Source organism: Cavia porcellus, unplaced genomic scaffold, assembly GCF_034190915.1.
Source record: "Cavia porcellus strain 051 isolate PalLab524CR breed Dunkin Hartley unplaced genomic scaffold, mCavPor4.1 scaffold_15, whole genome shotgun sequence".
Classification (NCBI taxonomy): domain Eukaryota; kingdom Metazoa; phylum Chordata; class Mammalia; order Rodentia; family Caviidae; genus Cavia; species Cavia porcellus.
In genome coordinates this window covers 57,379,757-57,394,926 of record NW_026947498.1, presented here as the reverse complement: position 1 = coordinate 57,394,926, position 15,170 = coordinate 57,379,757, and the positions used below count along the sequence as shown (strand labels likewise).

At 42.3% G+C, this 15,170-nt stretch overlaps 1 protein-coding gene and 1 long non-coding RNA gene across 3 annotated transcripts in view; one reads left to right on the top strand and one right to left on the bottom strand.

Annotated features, from left to right (window-relative positions):
• The window catches only part of Nectin3 (nectin cell adhesion molecule 3), a 106,262-nt gene extending 100,402 nt beyond the window's left edge, over positions 1–5,860 (bottom strand). The window contains exon 1 of the mRNA XM_013151760.3: positions 5,431–5,860. Coding sequence (XP_013007214.1) covers positions 5,431–5,581 — 151 coding nt within the window. The 5' untranslated portion in view covers positions 5,582–5,860. The remainder of the gene's footprint in view (positions 1–5,430) is intronic.
• A 194-nt stretch (positions 5,861–6,054) lies between these two features.
• LOC106027566 (uncharacterized) lies at positions 6,055–13,244 on the top strand. Of its 2 annotated transcripts, none has more exons than XR_001201153.3 (3): positions 6,055–6,316; positions 11,890–12,064; positions 12,808–13,244. It is a non-coding gene; the product is annotated as an uncharacterized LOC106027566 (long non-coding RNA). The 2 variants fall into 2 exon arrangements; XR_010039416.1 differs by having other exon boundaries at positions 6,059–6,316; positions 11,937–12,064.
• Positions 13,245–15,170: the final 1,926 nt, after the last annotated feature.

The following is a 15,170-nucleotide window of genomic DNA, read 5'->3' as shown; positions in this document are numbered from 1 at the left end:
TTTCTTCTGAAGAAACATAGCCCATAAATCTAAAAATCCTCTACTGGGTACAACAGTTAACCTATTTTAAAGAAGTTTGGCATTTATAAAACTACAAATTTAATTATCGCTTCTCAGCTATTTAATCCAATTATGAACTAGTATGTTTTTGCACGTGGCTTAAGTTCCAGTTTATGAATATTTATTCATAAGGCAACTGCCTTTTCCTACTCATCTCAATTAGCAGAATAAATGATAGGTAATCAATAGGCTTGCAAAGAAAACAACCTCCTGAATTCTGAATGAAAGAAAATAGGTACAATTCATATTAAAAAGTGTAATTAATATCCTCAGATAACTATAGTGCCTGTAATATGTATATATCTACTCAAAGGAGGCAACTGTCTCTAAAATTTTGAATTAATGAACTACATTGTAAATGACCAATTTAAGAAAAAATCTTGAAACCCACTCTTGAAAAAGGACCGCGGCAAACTTTAATAGATGGCTAAACCATACCAATGGTAGTACAAAAATAAAAATCATTAATGAAATTAAGTAAAGGATTCATATTCAGAAATTTAAATATAATTTTAAACAAAACTGTCTACGGCAATCAAAAGTATGGCAGACTAATGGTGCTTAGATTTTTGGATCTGATTAGCACACAAAATCATTTTTAAAATGTCATTATTGACTTAAAGGTTATTTGTTTTATCCTATACTTATATATTTATATTAATTCTGTTAACTCTACATCTCACTTTAGATAAATCATATAGGGTGCAGTGTAAAGTTCTGTGGACACTTTAGTAAGAATATAGTAAAATATATTATTTACCAATTTTAATAGATAAAATGCATAATACCAAAATACTGTTTTTTGACAAGGATATACCACATCCAGCTCTGTTCAACAAGCTTTAAATAGCTGGTAAGTTTTATTCCAGAACTACATAGATACAAAATTTACACTACAGTCATTCAGCTACTAAATTATAAATATGAAAGAACAGTTGAACATCCCTAATCCGAAAATCTGAAATCCAAAATACTCTAAAATCAAAATCATTCTGAGTAACAAAATAATACCCATAGATAGAAAATTCCATAAACTGTATACTATGAAACCTTGCTTCATCTACAAAACTATTTAAAAATTATATCAAATTATCTTCAGGCTATGTGTGTAAGGATATGAAACAAATGTATTTCGTGTTTACACTTGGGTGATATTCCCAAATCTCTTATTATGTATATGCAAATATAGAAAAACCCAAAATACTTCTGGTCTCAAGTATTTCAGATAAGGAATATTCAACTTGTTTGGCGTAAGCAAGGTAAATTAGGAAATTTACATACAAACGTAACTGGCCGACTTTTCCAATTCCTACTTTTGTAGGAAGTAGGAATTTCCAATTCCTACTTTTGCAACTAACTGCAAGAAAGAGTTCAGCTTTTATGTTTGCTTCTAAATTTGCTTTACTTCCCAGTAATATATGTTTAGGATAGGGAAAAACTCATCATCTACGCAACATGTACTCTTTGCCCCAACCTGATGTAATTGACAAAGGGTCAAAGCAGAAGCTCTTTCCAGTTCCATCTTTTCAGTATTACCACTAACACTCTATAAAGTGAACTTGTGGAACTGCCAAGTTTTAAGATGCATTCAACATCACTGAGAGAAGACTCAACTACTTTCCATACAAATATATGAGTAAACAATATTGCTATATTCTTACAGTCTGAAAACTCATTTTCTGTGCATTTATCTCAGGTAAACAACAAACATTTAAAGACCACATACTCAGTATAAATAAGTCAAGTCATTAAACTTAAAAACACAAGTATTCCAGACACCAGAAAAAAATTTAAATATCACCAATACCAGGTTAAATGATATATGCTGTAAAACATAATAAATACTAACAAGTCAGTATTACTGCATTCCATACACATTAACCATTTACGTAATTCTTTCACTTAATCCACAAAAACATTACTATTAAGAGATAATATAAATAACCTGCCAATGGTTCACATCTATAATTGGCAATCTTTTTGCACAAACTGCCTTTTAGTAACCAAAGCATACATAAACCAGAAAATAAAAGAAAATTACAATCTAATCTCAATACTCTGACTCAAATGTCTTTTAAAAAATGATTTTTAGGGCTTGGGGATGCAGCTTTGTGTATCACTTGTCTATTATACACATGGTCCAACACAACACACACATGCACACTCCTTGCCCTACATATCTGCCTTTAAATCTAGTAAGTTAGGTAAAACCCATAGTGTCTCATGTACACTTTTATCATAAATAAACTAATTTATAATCACCTCTTTCCTTTATGCCTACCAAAACACTGTTAAGAATCTTAAAGCCAGGACTGTCATCCCGTGTTTTGCCTCCAAGTAACTCACTTAAATAAAAAATACTCAAACTAATTTTAAAAGTCCCCTATTAGATCTTTTTTTTCCTGTCATCTTCTAAACAACTATCTTAAAAAGCTTGCTAAAACTGTGAAGAGTCGTAGAATCCCAGAGTCAAATGGGTCCTTACAAAGGTCAGTCTATTTTTTCATTCATCAATACCACATCTATGTGAATATTCTCTACCTCAAGAAAAATTTGACAAGGAAAAATGAAATAAAACTGATAATGAATTGATTAATATCATAAAATGTGGAATTTCAGAATTAAATGAGTCTAGTCAATTCAGTTTTTGTTATAAACCTAGTACTGTCATTCTTTGTAGCTAGGAATCTTTAGGCTTTAAAAAATAGGTGGCCATTTATCAACTTGTAAAATTTTCATTTTAAAGAAATGGATTTTTAAATGGGATTATATACACCTACCCAAACAAAGAGCAAACCTAACAAAATTTATATGGATGTCAGAATATGAAGTCTTATCAGTTGTGAGGGACAATTTTAACAAATTAGCAGGAAAAAGTTCACTACAGTAAAGGCAACAGTAAATTAAGAAATATGTCAAAAATCTTAAGTGTAAGAAAGCAAAGCATTGTGATTAACAAAGCATCAGATAATCTTCTCAAAAGTAAACATCTTTTGAATGCTAAAACTAGTCTACTCAAATGTAAGTATGTGACATATCTTGTAAATAGCACCATGACTGTTAGTACTAACATTAGTAGTTAGATCAACACGTTGATAAATCAACCAATAGGATATATGGAGAAAATTATTTCCTTACTTACTAACGTCTCTAAGTCACAACTGGGTCCTATGCAAAGACTGAACTCTTAATTCTGCAATTTTGTTTGTTTGTGGGTTTTTTGGGTACCAGGAATCGAACTCAGGACCTCACACCTCACAGGCAGGCGCTGTGCTGCTGAACTATATACCTGGTCCCAAAGACTGAATTCTAAAATAGAGGTAAATGGAAAAAAAAAAAAACTTATCACGTATGAATTCCTAAATTAGGGTGTTATAACACTATATGCCAAAAAAGGAAGCTCTTTAAGTGAACAGTGCACAGAACACCAATCTAGTATCTATGTTTATAAGTACAAGCAGAGTGACTCTTAAAAACTTGCATTTCTCATTCTCTCACTCTCATTCTATATGCACACACTGCTTTAATTTTGATGTTCTAAAATAAACTATCATGCTCCTCTAAGAGCACATTATTCATATGAAAAACTAATGTGTTCCTTCAAAAAGAAATCAACATCATTTGCACTACTGTGAAATTATTATACAAAGTCTACCTCCTGTATCATCTGTTCATATTACTGTGTCTTCCACAGGGCTTTGCCTAACTGCACAGATGTACTGCAATGGAGCAAAATAAGTCTTTCTGTCCTTAACATAAACTTAGTTAGGATAGTACATTGTTCTCCTCCTTTCTACTATCTTTCATCTCACCTATAAGCACCACATATAGTCCTTCTTAATAGAAAATAAGAAAAGGACACAAAGCCGGGGATTTAGCTCAGAGGCATAAGCGCCTGCCTGGCAAGCGCAAGGTCATGAGTTTGATCCCTGGTATCAAATAAATAAATAAATGAGAAGAGATTTAAAAAAAAAAAGAAAAGCACACACACTCAGTTTAAAGGAGTAATGGCATTAAGACCATCTGAGGAGTGGCTATACAGAAACACTTTGTATTAGATGACATACCATTTATCGTACTACCTCCGTGTAAATCAGAAACTTTTATTTGATACAGCATCACATCTGATGCTTTGTACAGTCCTGGACATATGATGGTAAATTGGTAGAGAATTCTCACAGGGTGTACTAGATCTCTGCCTCCTTCATAATCAAGTACCATGATTCCTCTACCCATATTATTCTTTCTTCAAAAATTATAATAATAATTTGTAATTGCAATAAATATTGATAAAACTTCAGCATAAGATTCCATGGTATACTGAAAACAGGTCTTTGAAGAAGTGTAAGTTTTACCCCCCACCATTCCCTAGTAAGACCCCTTGAGTGAATAATAACATTTTGAAATTACCCAAAGACATTCAGAGCTAATCTCCAAAGAATAGACTTCTCATTTTCTCAAGTCACTGCAATATATTTATTACCACGCACTACTATTTTACTCGCAACAAAAGCAGGGTTTTTTTTTTTTAAACACTGATCTTTAAAAAGCAGGCCTCCAGTCTCAGATATCTGTGTACAGAGTGTACAGAGAGGTTCTCCCAAATGTGACAGGAAAACTACCAAAACAAGAGGTCAGTCAGAAAGACACTGTGAAGAGAAGAGGCGGGGACTTATCTGATAAAAACCAAGAAACAATCGATGCACTCAGGTACTGACTCTGGAACAAATATAATTTGCTACAACACCCAGGGACCCCCAGAGAGACGTCCTACAACTAGAAGGCAGCAACGGGGCTCAATCCAAAAAGACGAGAGGCTACCAGGGCAGAAAGGGTCCGGAGAACCGGAGAAAACTGGCTGAAGGGGATGCAGCAGCAGGGTGGGTTAAGATGGTGCCTTCACTGGGTGGAAGGCCACTAGGGTGGACCCGAAAGCTGCTTTCTGTCGGGCTCTGGTCTTAGGGTTGGTTTCCGGGATCACAGCTCAAGTTTCACCGGGAAGGAAAAAAAAGGGGGGGACGCAGCAGCAGGCGTGCATCCCGGCACCTTAACCCAGCCCAGAAGTCAACGTTGCCCGCTTCCTCCGCGAGGGTGCTGGGAGGTAACGGTCCCGGAGCACACGTGAAGCTCCGCACACCAAAGCACCGGCGGCGACCCCGGCAATTGGCGTAGCGACCGGCCCTCGTCCGGGCCCTTCCCCGGCCTCGCCCCGGGCGCGGCCAAAAGTTTCCAGCCAAAGTCCGCGGCACCCGCCAGCTCCGCCAACCGCCCCTTGGCAGCACCGCCGACCCGGCCTGGCCCGACCAGACCTGGCCCGGCCCGGACCCCAACCCCGCCCTCGGCCCGCGCCCGCCGCCGCTGTTCGCTTACCACAGAGCCGGGAGAGCAGCAGCAGAGGGAAGAGCAGCAGCAGCAGCGGCGGCGGCGGCGTCGGGGGCGGCAGCAGGAGCCCTGCCGCGAAGGGAGCGGCGGAGGAAAGTTGCGCTTTGCCGCCTCCGGGACTCGACGCGGCCGGCGCCATCCCCCTCCCGCCCCCCAGCCCGCCGGCCCGCACGCCCGCCCCCCGCGCTCCCGGGCCCGGGCGCTTCAGGCTCTGGGCGGCGGCGGCGGCGGCGATGACCACGGCGGAAGGTCCGGCGAGCGTGTCCCTAACTCCCAGCTCTGGCGCCGTCGCTGGCGGCTGACACTGTGGCGAGCGCTCGCGGATGCTGCGACTCCGCCGTCGTCTACGCCACTGCCCGGGCCGAAGCGAGAGCCGCCCGCCACAGCCGCCGCCACTCCCCTCCCCTCCCCCCGGCACCCGCCCGCCGCGAACTCCTGGGAACTCGGAACGCACCACCCCGCCCTCGCGGGAGGGGGAGAGGAGCCGACCCTCGGAGCTGTGCTGGGACTCGCCCGCCCTGCAACTCCCGCTCGCGTCTGCTCCACGGGTGCAAGCCGCGGTTCCTCTCACCACGCCCTCCTATATACGCTCCTCCCTCTTCCATAAAAAAAGAAAAAAAGACTTCTTTATCCACTTTGATAACCGGGTTTCTCCCAGAGCAGAGCTTGCAAAGGGACAGGAAAATCTGGACTAGTTACCCAGCCCTGCCCCTCGTTCCTGCCTCGTTTCCCCCCTCCCCAGCGTTTCCAATGGTCTCGCCCACTCCGCCCCTAGCGGGTCCTCACGGCCCGGGCGCTGGAGCTGAGGGCAGCGGGACGATCTGACTCCCGGGCGGCGCTCTCCCTCCGGCGGAGCCCGGGAAGAGGAGGCGTGGTAAGGGGAAGCAAGGATGAAGCTACCCTTGCGTGGCTCCAGCTAAAGGCTCCTGTCTGGGAATCTGGACGCAGCTTTCCCGACCGACCAGTCCCTTGCTGGTCCTCGGCGGCGGGGACTGAAAGGGGAGACTTTGCCCTCCTCTGGGCGCCCGGCTCGGCCGCGCAGTCCGCATCCCTCCCGTCTTTCAGCCCCACTTCCCGCCCCTTCGCTCGCCCAGGCTCGCGGGCTTGGGCGATTTTCCTGCTCCTTTCTCCGGGAGGGCGGCCTGGAAGGGCCTGCGGAGCTGGCCAAGGAGCTAGACCCCAGGAGATTTGCTCTCCCGCCTTACTTCTCTGGGCTGCCGGTGTCCGCTTTCCTGGCCGCGGGGCTGCAACAGGAGGCCGTGGCATCCCCCCAGCCAAAGGCTTACTTGTGCGATGGTGTCTTTCTTTGGTCGCTTGCATGTTCGCACGTGTCGTTTTATTTTGTTTTCCTTTAAACTAATCGCAGAAAAGTGACCTCCGGAAGTATCAGACATTTGCCCGTGAGCTGAGTGTCTGTGGTCCCTCGTGTACCTCTGTCTGCCCAGCACAACCCAGGTGGCTTGACCTTGAAGCCCCAACCCACGGTTCTGGGGGAGAAGGACAGACAGTTCGGACAATCAGCGAAGGTGGAGGAGGGGTGGAGACGGAGGACTCCAGTCCTAAGGTCTGACAACCATTAGTTTTATGTAGGTCCTGCCTTCTCCACCACGTTGCCAGGAATGTACTCAGTAAGACGTGGACAGTCAGCCAGAAAGGAGCCTGTCCTTACTAAACCAACGCTTTCCGCACCCCAAACCACAGCTGTCCTCTCCGTTCAGTGGCCAGTCCCCAGCCTCAGCCCACTGGCTCACAATGGGTTCTTCATCTCCAAGACTACACATCATTTTACCTCTGCCCTGCCTTTTTTTTTTAACTTCCACCTCCTGCCTTGCCTATCACCACTGGATTTAGTCCCTCTCTTCCTTCATTTCCAGATTTCTCCATTCCTTTGCGTGCTGCCTCTGTCATCTTTAAATCTGTCTCCTGAAGCAACCACTTTCTATTACCCATCCTCACAGTGCACTTACGAATAAATCTTGTCCTGCATCGCGCTGGAGATCCCCTGATGATGATCGTAATTGACGAAATACAGCTATTGTGACATTCCTCGGCTGTGCTGACACCACTGTTTCCCTTGAGAAAATTTCTTTTCCTATTTTCACATTCCCTAAACCTAATTTCACTGCTAAATTTAGACAGCCCACTGCACAACGACTAGCTAATTATCTGTTTAGATAGCACTTTAACACGTTGTTGAGACTCAGTTAAATGTTAAACAACCAAAATTTTAATATCGCTCACCAATTTTATTCCCCAGGTCTTTCCCTGATGGCTCCACTCAACATGAGAAGTAATTTAGCCAACATTTAAAAAGGCACCAAAGGCTTACTTTGGAGGCTATTGTGAGATTGCCACAGAGACCATAAGAAATTAATAGGCTTAGCACTTCTCAAAAGAATGATCTGGAACTTTTTAGAAAAGTGTATTTCCTCTGCATTTAGAAAAATTGAATAGTGGCTTGCTGTGATTACATTCCTCACCTAAATGAAAGAGAGCATGGAAGAGCAGTACTTATGAATGATCATTTAAGTACTTAAAGAGCACCGTGCTGATGTTTTATGTGTATATGTTCATTGTGTTCTAGTAATTTTTGTTGATGTACTACCTTCAACCTGTATTGTCAAAGCATGTGCTTCCTTCCCCAAAAAGATAGCATTACTATTATCTTTGCTTGACAGCTAGAGGAACCTAGGCACAGAGGTAAAATTGTCTGCAAATGCTGCCAGCCATGTGCAGTGGTGTTCTGCGGGGAACAGGTTATTGCCTTGCAGGGAGCACCACTGAGTGATCCCTCATGATTCCTCTGTTTTCTGAGTGAAGAACAAATTTACTAAGGAAACTCAAATTTTTGCTTTCTAAATGTGTCCACCCTCAAATTATTCTCAGATGAATACAATTTAGACAAACATGCATCGATCTTTTATGTTGAAAATTATTACTGATTAAAAATATTCCTTTATATTACTAGGAAAACTCACTTTTCCAAGGATTAAAGCTGCTGTACTTTTTAAAAAAAAATTAGTGTAAAAATATTGCTAGGTTTTTATACCATTCTTAATTTTCTTTAAGTAAGCTCACATTATTTGAGTAACAATTTGAGTAACAAAAGGTGGAGGGAATAATTGTAGCTAACTTATGAGTATTTTTGACATCTTTGAGTACTAAAGTAAGCATTTTTAAAAAAACAATCTGAACAAAAATCAACAGGATCCCAATGCTAACAGTGGTTTCATTGTTTTGAGTAGAGAGTGAATACTGGTGGTGTCCATCCAGCTTTCTGCCTCAAAGACTGTTTGCCACTTATCAAGGTTCATTAACTCTGAGCTAAAAAATGATTGTCATTTTCAATAAAGAAGTAATTATGTACAATGCTGGACATTTTGCAGTTAGCCCAATAATCCAAATTAAAAATTTGAGACTATTACTAGAATTTCATTACTTGCTGAAATATAGATGATATTTAACAGTACAGGTAGAATATTACGCACTTAGGCTAGCTCCCTTTACCATCAGTAAATTTTGTGTAATGTGTAAAGCAAAATAACCCTTCAGTAGACAATATGATCAATATTGTGTAGAATGTTTAAATTGCTACCATATTTGATAATAAACTGGTGTTACCTAGAATCACAGAATTATACAAATAAAGTACAGAGAAAAAAAAAACACTTGCAAGATAGTCACCAACTTTACATTTAACAAAGCAAGTCTTCCCTACTGAAAAGATTTTACTCATACTATCATGACACTTTCTCCCTCATGTTTGCTTTAGATCTTTGATCAAAATTCACTTTATCACTGAATCATTTAGTACTATCCATAGTAAAGGGCTTGCCCCATCCAAAATCTAGTTTCCCTAACTTGGTTTATTTTCACCATAATTGCGCTTATCACCTAACAAGTTATATATTTACTCTTTCCCCTGCATAGGATGAAAGTTCTAAAGGCAAGAAGTTAACTGTTCCTTCACTACCTAAATCCAGTCTAAATACCTAAAATAATGCTATCTAGATCCTAGGCTTGATGATCAAATAATGGTAATAGTATACTCCAGTGTATGTCTGATGACAAACTCAAAGAAGTATATTAATTTTTTAAAACTTTTTCACTTTTATTTTAAAGAGGATAAAACAATAAAACCAATCAAAACAAACCTGTGTAAGTGATACAGAACTTCAAAACATTATGAAATCAACAATTGTTATCATAATGCCTCTCAATGTCTTCAAAATAGCTGTAGATAACTTTTGACATAGTAAAAAACAACAGAATAGGAGAGAAACATAAAAACAAAATAATGAAAGCAGTAAAAGGCTTCAAAACAAGCCAGTAGTAAATCCAACATTGTTACCATACTACTTCTTGCTATCTTTGAAATAGTTGATCCTTCCAGCGGATTTGACATAATCAAAAGAAAATAAAACCCAACCCAACAAAACAATGGAAATCATATAGGACTTCCCAAACAAGCTCATAGGGAATCAACAATGGCTGCAATCCTCAAAAGGAGATCCCCTCCTAGATGCCACAATGCTTAAAATGCTATCTTCTGAACCTATGATCAGACCACTGGAACTAGATCTACAATGTTAGTGAAATGCCAGAGCACCACAGGATCCAATTGCATTTCACCTCCAAAGCTATCATCCCAGTCTGCAATTCTCTCAATAAGCCAGTCATTTATGGCAGGGGTAGTGGTGGTTGGTATTTCTCGTTTGCCAGCCGGGAGGTGCTGGAATCTGTCTATTTCAGTCTGGTAGTGGCTGTGCGTGGCACTGGTTCCCAGACTGGGCTTGCTTCCTTGTAAGGCCTTCTTTTCTCTACCTCAGGTCCTCAAATGGTGACGACTCATGAGGAGAGGTTGGTGTCTTTATGTTCCAGTCCGGTGGCTGCATGCACATGTCACTGGTTCCTAAACTGGGCTTACTTCCTGGTGCCAATTTTTAAAAATCTTAAGCACATTATTGATTACATTGAATATTTTTAAGGTGAAAAATGGTTACCCTGACCATTGCTTTGATTTAATTTTCATTAGTATTGCATTTTAAACTACAACTTCTCCATTCTGCATTCATACATCTACACCCTATCTTTGTAATAGTAGGGCTAGGACTCTACAAATGATACGCATCCTTTACCAGTTGGCTTCCCTGATTGGTTATATCAATAACCAATTTCAACTGTAGAGTGTGAAAGATAGTATGAGAGAAGGAACTTGTTCCTTTTCATTTGCTTCTTGCTTCTATTAGCACTACCAAAAAAAAAAAAAATCCCTGCTGATACCCAGCACTACTTCAACAGTAACACTCCATTGTCGTGTCTTTAGCAGTTGCTTCCAGCTATCCAGTCTCCCACTTATTACACCTTCTAAAATCCAGACTCATCCTAATTTCTCCAATGTATCAGCTCCTGCCAAACTGTTCTCATTTCTCACAGGTGCATTCTCACGCTGGGTAGGATATTTCTCCTGAACTTCTCAGTTCTAACAATGAAACTTTCCCTCATTGTTTCCCCAGCTTAAAGTGATACCAATTTCTTCCCTAGCAGACAAGTTCACATGTTCTCTTACTGTTCTAGAGACTGCCTCTCACCACCAGTGTAATGTTTCACTAATATTAATTTCCTTTAGTTATATAGTTTGGCTTCCATTTTTTCACTGAACCTTAATTGATGCTCATATTTTTAGTGCCTATTTCCCCAAACCTAAGTTATAACAGTTATTTTTCTGTGTCAAACTGTTCAAAATTATATAGCCAACACCAATCTATCTATTAATGCAAATAAAAGCAATAAGACAAATGATCAAAATGTGTGTTTCTTTGGCAGTAATCCAAGGTAAGCGGAGGTAGGTTTGAAATAAGAAAACTTGAAAGTAATTATGTTGAAGTTTTAGTCATATATGCAATGCTTTGTTTTGTAGGTGATATTCCTCATTCAATTCATGGTAAAAAAAGCAAATATAAGTCATTTTAGATGGTTTAGGAGATTTCTCTGTGGACCTTTGCTACACTTGAGAATCATCATGAAACTGGAAGATAAGACAGTTATTTGCAAATATAACTGAACTTCCAAAACAAAATGAGAACAAAAATATATTTCACAAATCTATCTGAACCTACCATTTATGATGCAAGGTCTTTTATAGGTGTTCTAGGAGTATAGCTTGAGACACTGATTTTCAGGAGGCAAGAGGAGCTATTCTGCATTATTATGGTAGAATACAGTGAGTTAATTTAATGAAGATGGCTGACCTATTGTATGCTGGGGAGAAGAAAACGACAAAAGCTCCAGTAATGTTACGATAGTTAATTGATTGTGTCAAAATGTGTAAGAATCGCCCAACTAAGTTGGCTCAGCATAGTATTGGGTGTGGAAAACCACTCCATTGTTGCCAGAATGATATAAAAGGGAAACAAAGAATAAAGGGTTTCTTCTGTCTTTTTGGAGGAGCCCAGTTCTTTGCTTTCATCTTGGATTACGTCTCGTCTTCCCAGACCCTCCAGACTCCTGATACAGACTTGTACAGGACACCAAACTACAGGCTTTTGACTGGATCTTTCAGGACTCTGGTGCACAGACTGACTTTTGTACTCTTCTATATCTGACTCTGTGTGTGGCCATGGTAAGACAATCTTATAAATTTTTATGTATTTGTATATTTTGCATTAAATCTTTCTTTAGTGAGCGCTGACTGATACCAATTTTGGTACTGGGAAGGGCTATGTAGAGATATCCCTCCTGAGGTAAAAGATGAGTTTTTTCATCTAGCTCACCCTACAACTAAATAAGAGGCACGGAGGCAACACATTCTTCACTTAGTTATTTTACTCTCACCAATTTACTGAGTGACTCAGAAAGCTGCTAGTTTTGAGTGGGGTCTAGAAAAAGAAAAGGCTTTGCAACTGGTCCAGGCTGCTGTGTAGGCTGCTCTACCACTGGGGCCATATGATCAAGCAGATCCAATGGTACCTTAAGTGTCATTTGCTGGTATAGAAGCTGTTTGAAGTCTCTGTCGGGCCCCCATATGCAAAATGCAGTGAATACCTTTAAGATTTTGGAACAAGGCTTTGTCATCATCTGAGGACAGTTTCTCTCCCTTTGAAAAAGAGATCTTGGCCTTAGTGGAAACTAAATGATTGACCATGAAACTAGGTTATCCTGTGACTTGAGTTGCTTGTCATGATCTGGGTGTTATCTGGTCCACTGAGTCATAAGGTTGGATGTGTACAGCAACAGTCTACCATTAAATGCAAATGGTATATGTGTGATAGAGCCAGAGCAGGTTCAGAGCATATAAGTAAGTTATATGAAGTCGCCTAGATGCCCATAGCTCCTACTTCTAGTATATTGCCTTCTATTTCCCAGAATCTACCTAAGGCCTACATACCACATGATCAGCTGCCAGAGGAAGAGAAGGCTAGGACCTGACAGATAATTCTGCTTTATTCAAGTACCACTCAAAAGTGGATGACTGCAGCATTACAGCCCCTTTCCAGGACATCCCTGAAGGACAATGGTGAAGGAAAATTATCACATGGGTGTTGGGCGCAGGTGCTCAACATACCATACCCCACCCGGGACTAAGGACCACGCCAGCTTCCGCAATGCGCTACGTCCCTCTCCAAATTAGTCACCCCGTACTCACTTCGTATTCACCACAGCTGAGTATATTAGCCAGAGCTCGCGTCTCATTCCAGCACTTCCTCCTCGTGGCAGCCCTCGTGGCAGCCTGATTGGCCACAGTCAGATATATAAGCCAGAACCCGCAACAATAAAGTGGACAGTTCCTGTTACCACCTGAAGCATCTCCTGTGTCATTGGGGCTGCGCCGGTCAATTGGTGGCCCATACGGGGAGCGCTGAGACCCTCTCTGCGACAGTACGGGGACCCAACCTCTCTCTCCGATAGAACAGAGCGTCAACAGGTAAAACCGTCAAGCGCCGATAGTGGGGGCTATGCGGCGGGCGGGGGCTGACAGGTTAAACTGTTCAACAGGCAGCGAGTGCTGCCAGGCCGGATGGCGGGGACTATTGGGCAACCTTGGGCGGACGCGTCACAAGGGATTGAGGAGCTCGTAAAGAGAGTTCCGGGAGCCGTAAAAAGGCGGGATTGAGGAATTCGTAAAGAGAGTTCCGGGGGCCGGTTTTGGGGGTGCCGTAAAGGGGCGCGGGGACTAAGCTGTCCCTGTTACAAAAAAAAAAAAGGAAAAAGGAAACAAAAATAAAAACAAAAAGAAACTCTTGAAATTCCGATTAACATGGGTAACACCGCTACTCAGCCGCTGTCAGTCGCTTTAAACGACTTACTGAGAGAAAAGGGATTAAAAATGAAACAAAAACAAAACTTCCTCGATCAGGTCAATAAGGTAGCACCTTGGTTTGGTCCCACGGGGTCTGTTACCATCCCCAGCTGGGATAAATTAGGGAGAGATCTTGACTTTGCAGCAGAAAATGGCCTCCTGGAGCCAGGAGTCAGACCCCGTTGGGCAGTAGTGAGGAGCTGCCTCGCAGACGCCTCTTGTCGTGACCATATAAGGGCTGGCGCCATGGCGCTTGGTTACCATCAGGCAGAATCCTCCCGCGAGCAATCTCGCGAGCCCAGTGTCGCAGGCGAGGCGACCGCACCCAACCCAGAAATAGAGGACTCGTCAGATAGTGAAGAGGAGGAAGAGGCACACAAAATGGCGGACGCAGTGGCCGCCAGAAAGGAGGAAGTTAGACACCCAAAGTCAGGCGAACTCAGTTAACAGAATTGGTAACTATTTACACCTGATCAACCTCAATTAACAGAATTGAAGATCATTATAGAGGTCTTTAAGCAATACCCACAACCCTTTAACCTACTCTCAGACTCACATTATGTCGTCAATGCCCTGCAAGTGTTAGAGATCTCAGGCCCTATCAGGGAAACCTTTTTCTGTTGTTTGAAGACACCACAAATATGACTTCTCTAAATTGCTCCACCGCAACCTGTTATATATTACAATGTTGGGATAACAGTACACTTTCAGCTGTCGTTATTCAGGTACTCCAGTTCGTACCAATTCCAGTTATGACGGACCCAGACGAGTTTCCTGTGATCCAGCTCGGGCCAACTCTCCAATTGGCTTTCATAAAGGAATGGGCAGGAATAGGGGCTCTGGCTGCCATGGCTACATTTGCTGCATTCGGCAGTTTACTTCTGCTCTGTCAGATTCGCAGACAAAGGAATAGGGACAAAGTAATCATCAAACAAGCATTGCTGGCCGTGGAATCTGGTCAAGGCCCGGTAGCATGGCTCTCCATGCTGTGACGCAGGTGTGGAGCAAAGCATCGCAGGGGGTGTCGTCCTTGGCCAGGAGACACCCCGGTCCCCATGTCGGCAAGCATGCGGGTTGGGCTCATAAAACAATACTCCCGCCCCCTCCAAAAGAGCACCAATGAGTAGTGAGGCATTGTCATGACTGCAGCATGACACCTCACGAGGGGTGCCGAACTCTGGAGACCCTGCGTCAGTTATAAAGAAAGGGGGAGATGTTGGGCGCAGGTGCTCAACATACCATACCCCACCCGGGACTAAGGACCACGCCAGCTTCCGCAATGCGCTACGTCCCTCTCCAAATTAGTCGCCCCGTACTCACTTCATATTCACCACAGCTGAGTATATTAGCCAGAGCCCGCGTCTCATTCCAGCCCTTCCTCCTCGTGGCAGCCCTCGTGGCAGCCTGATTGGCCACAGTCAGATATATA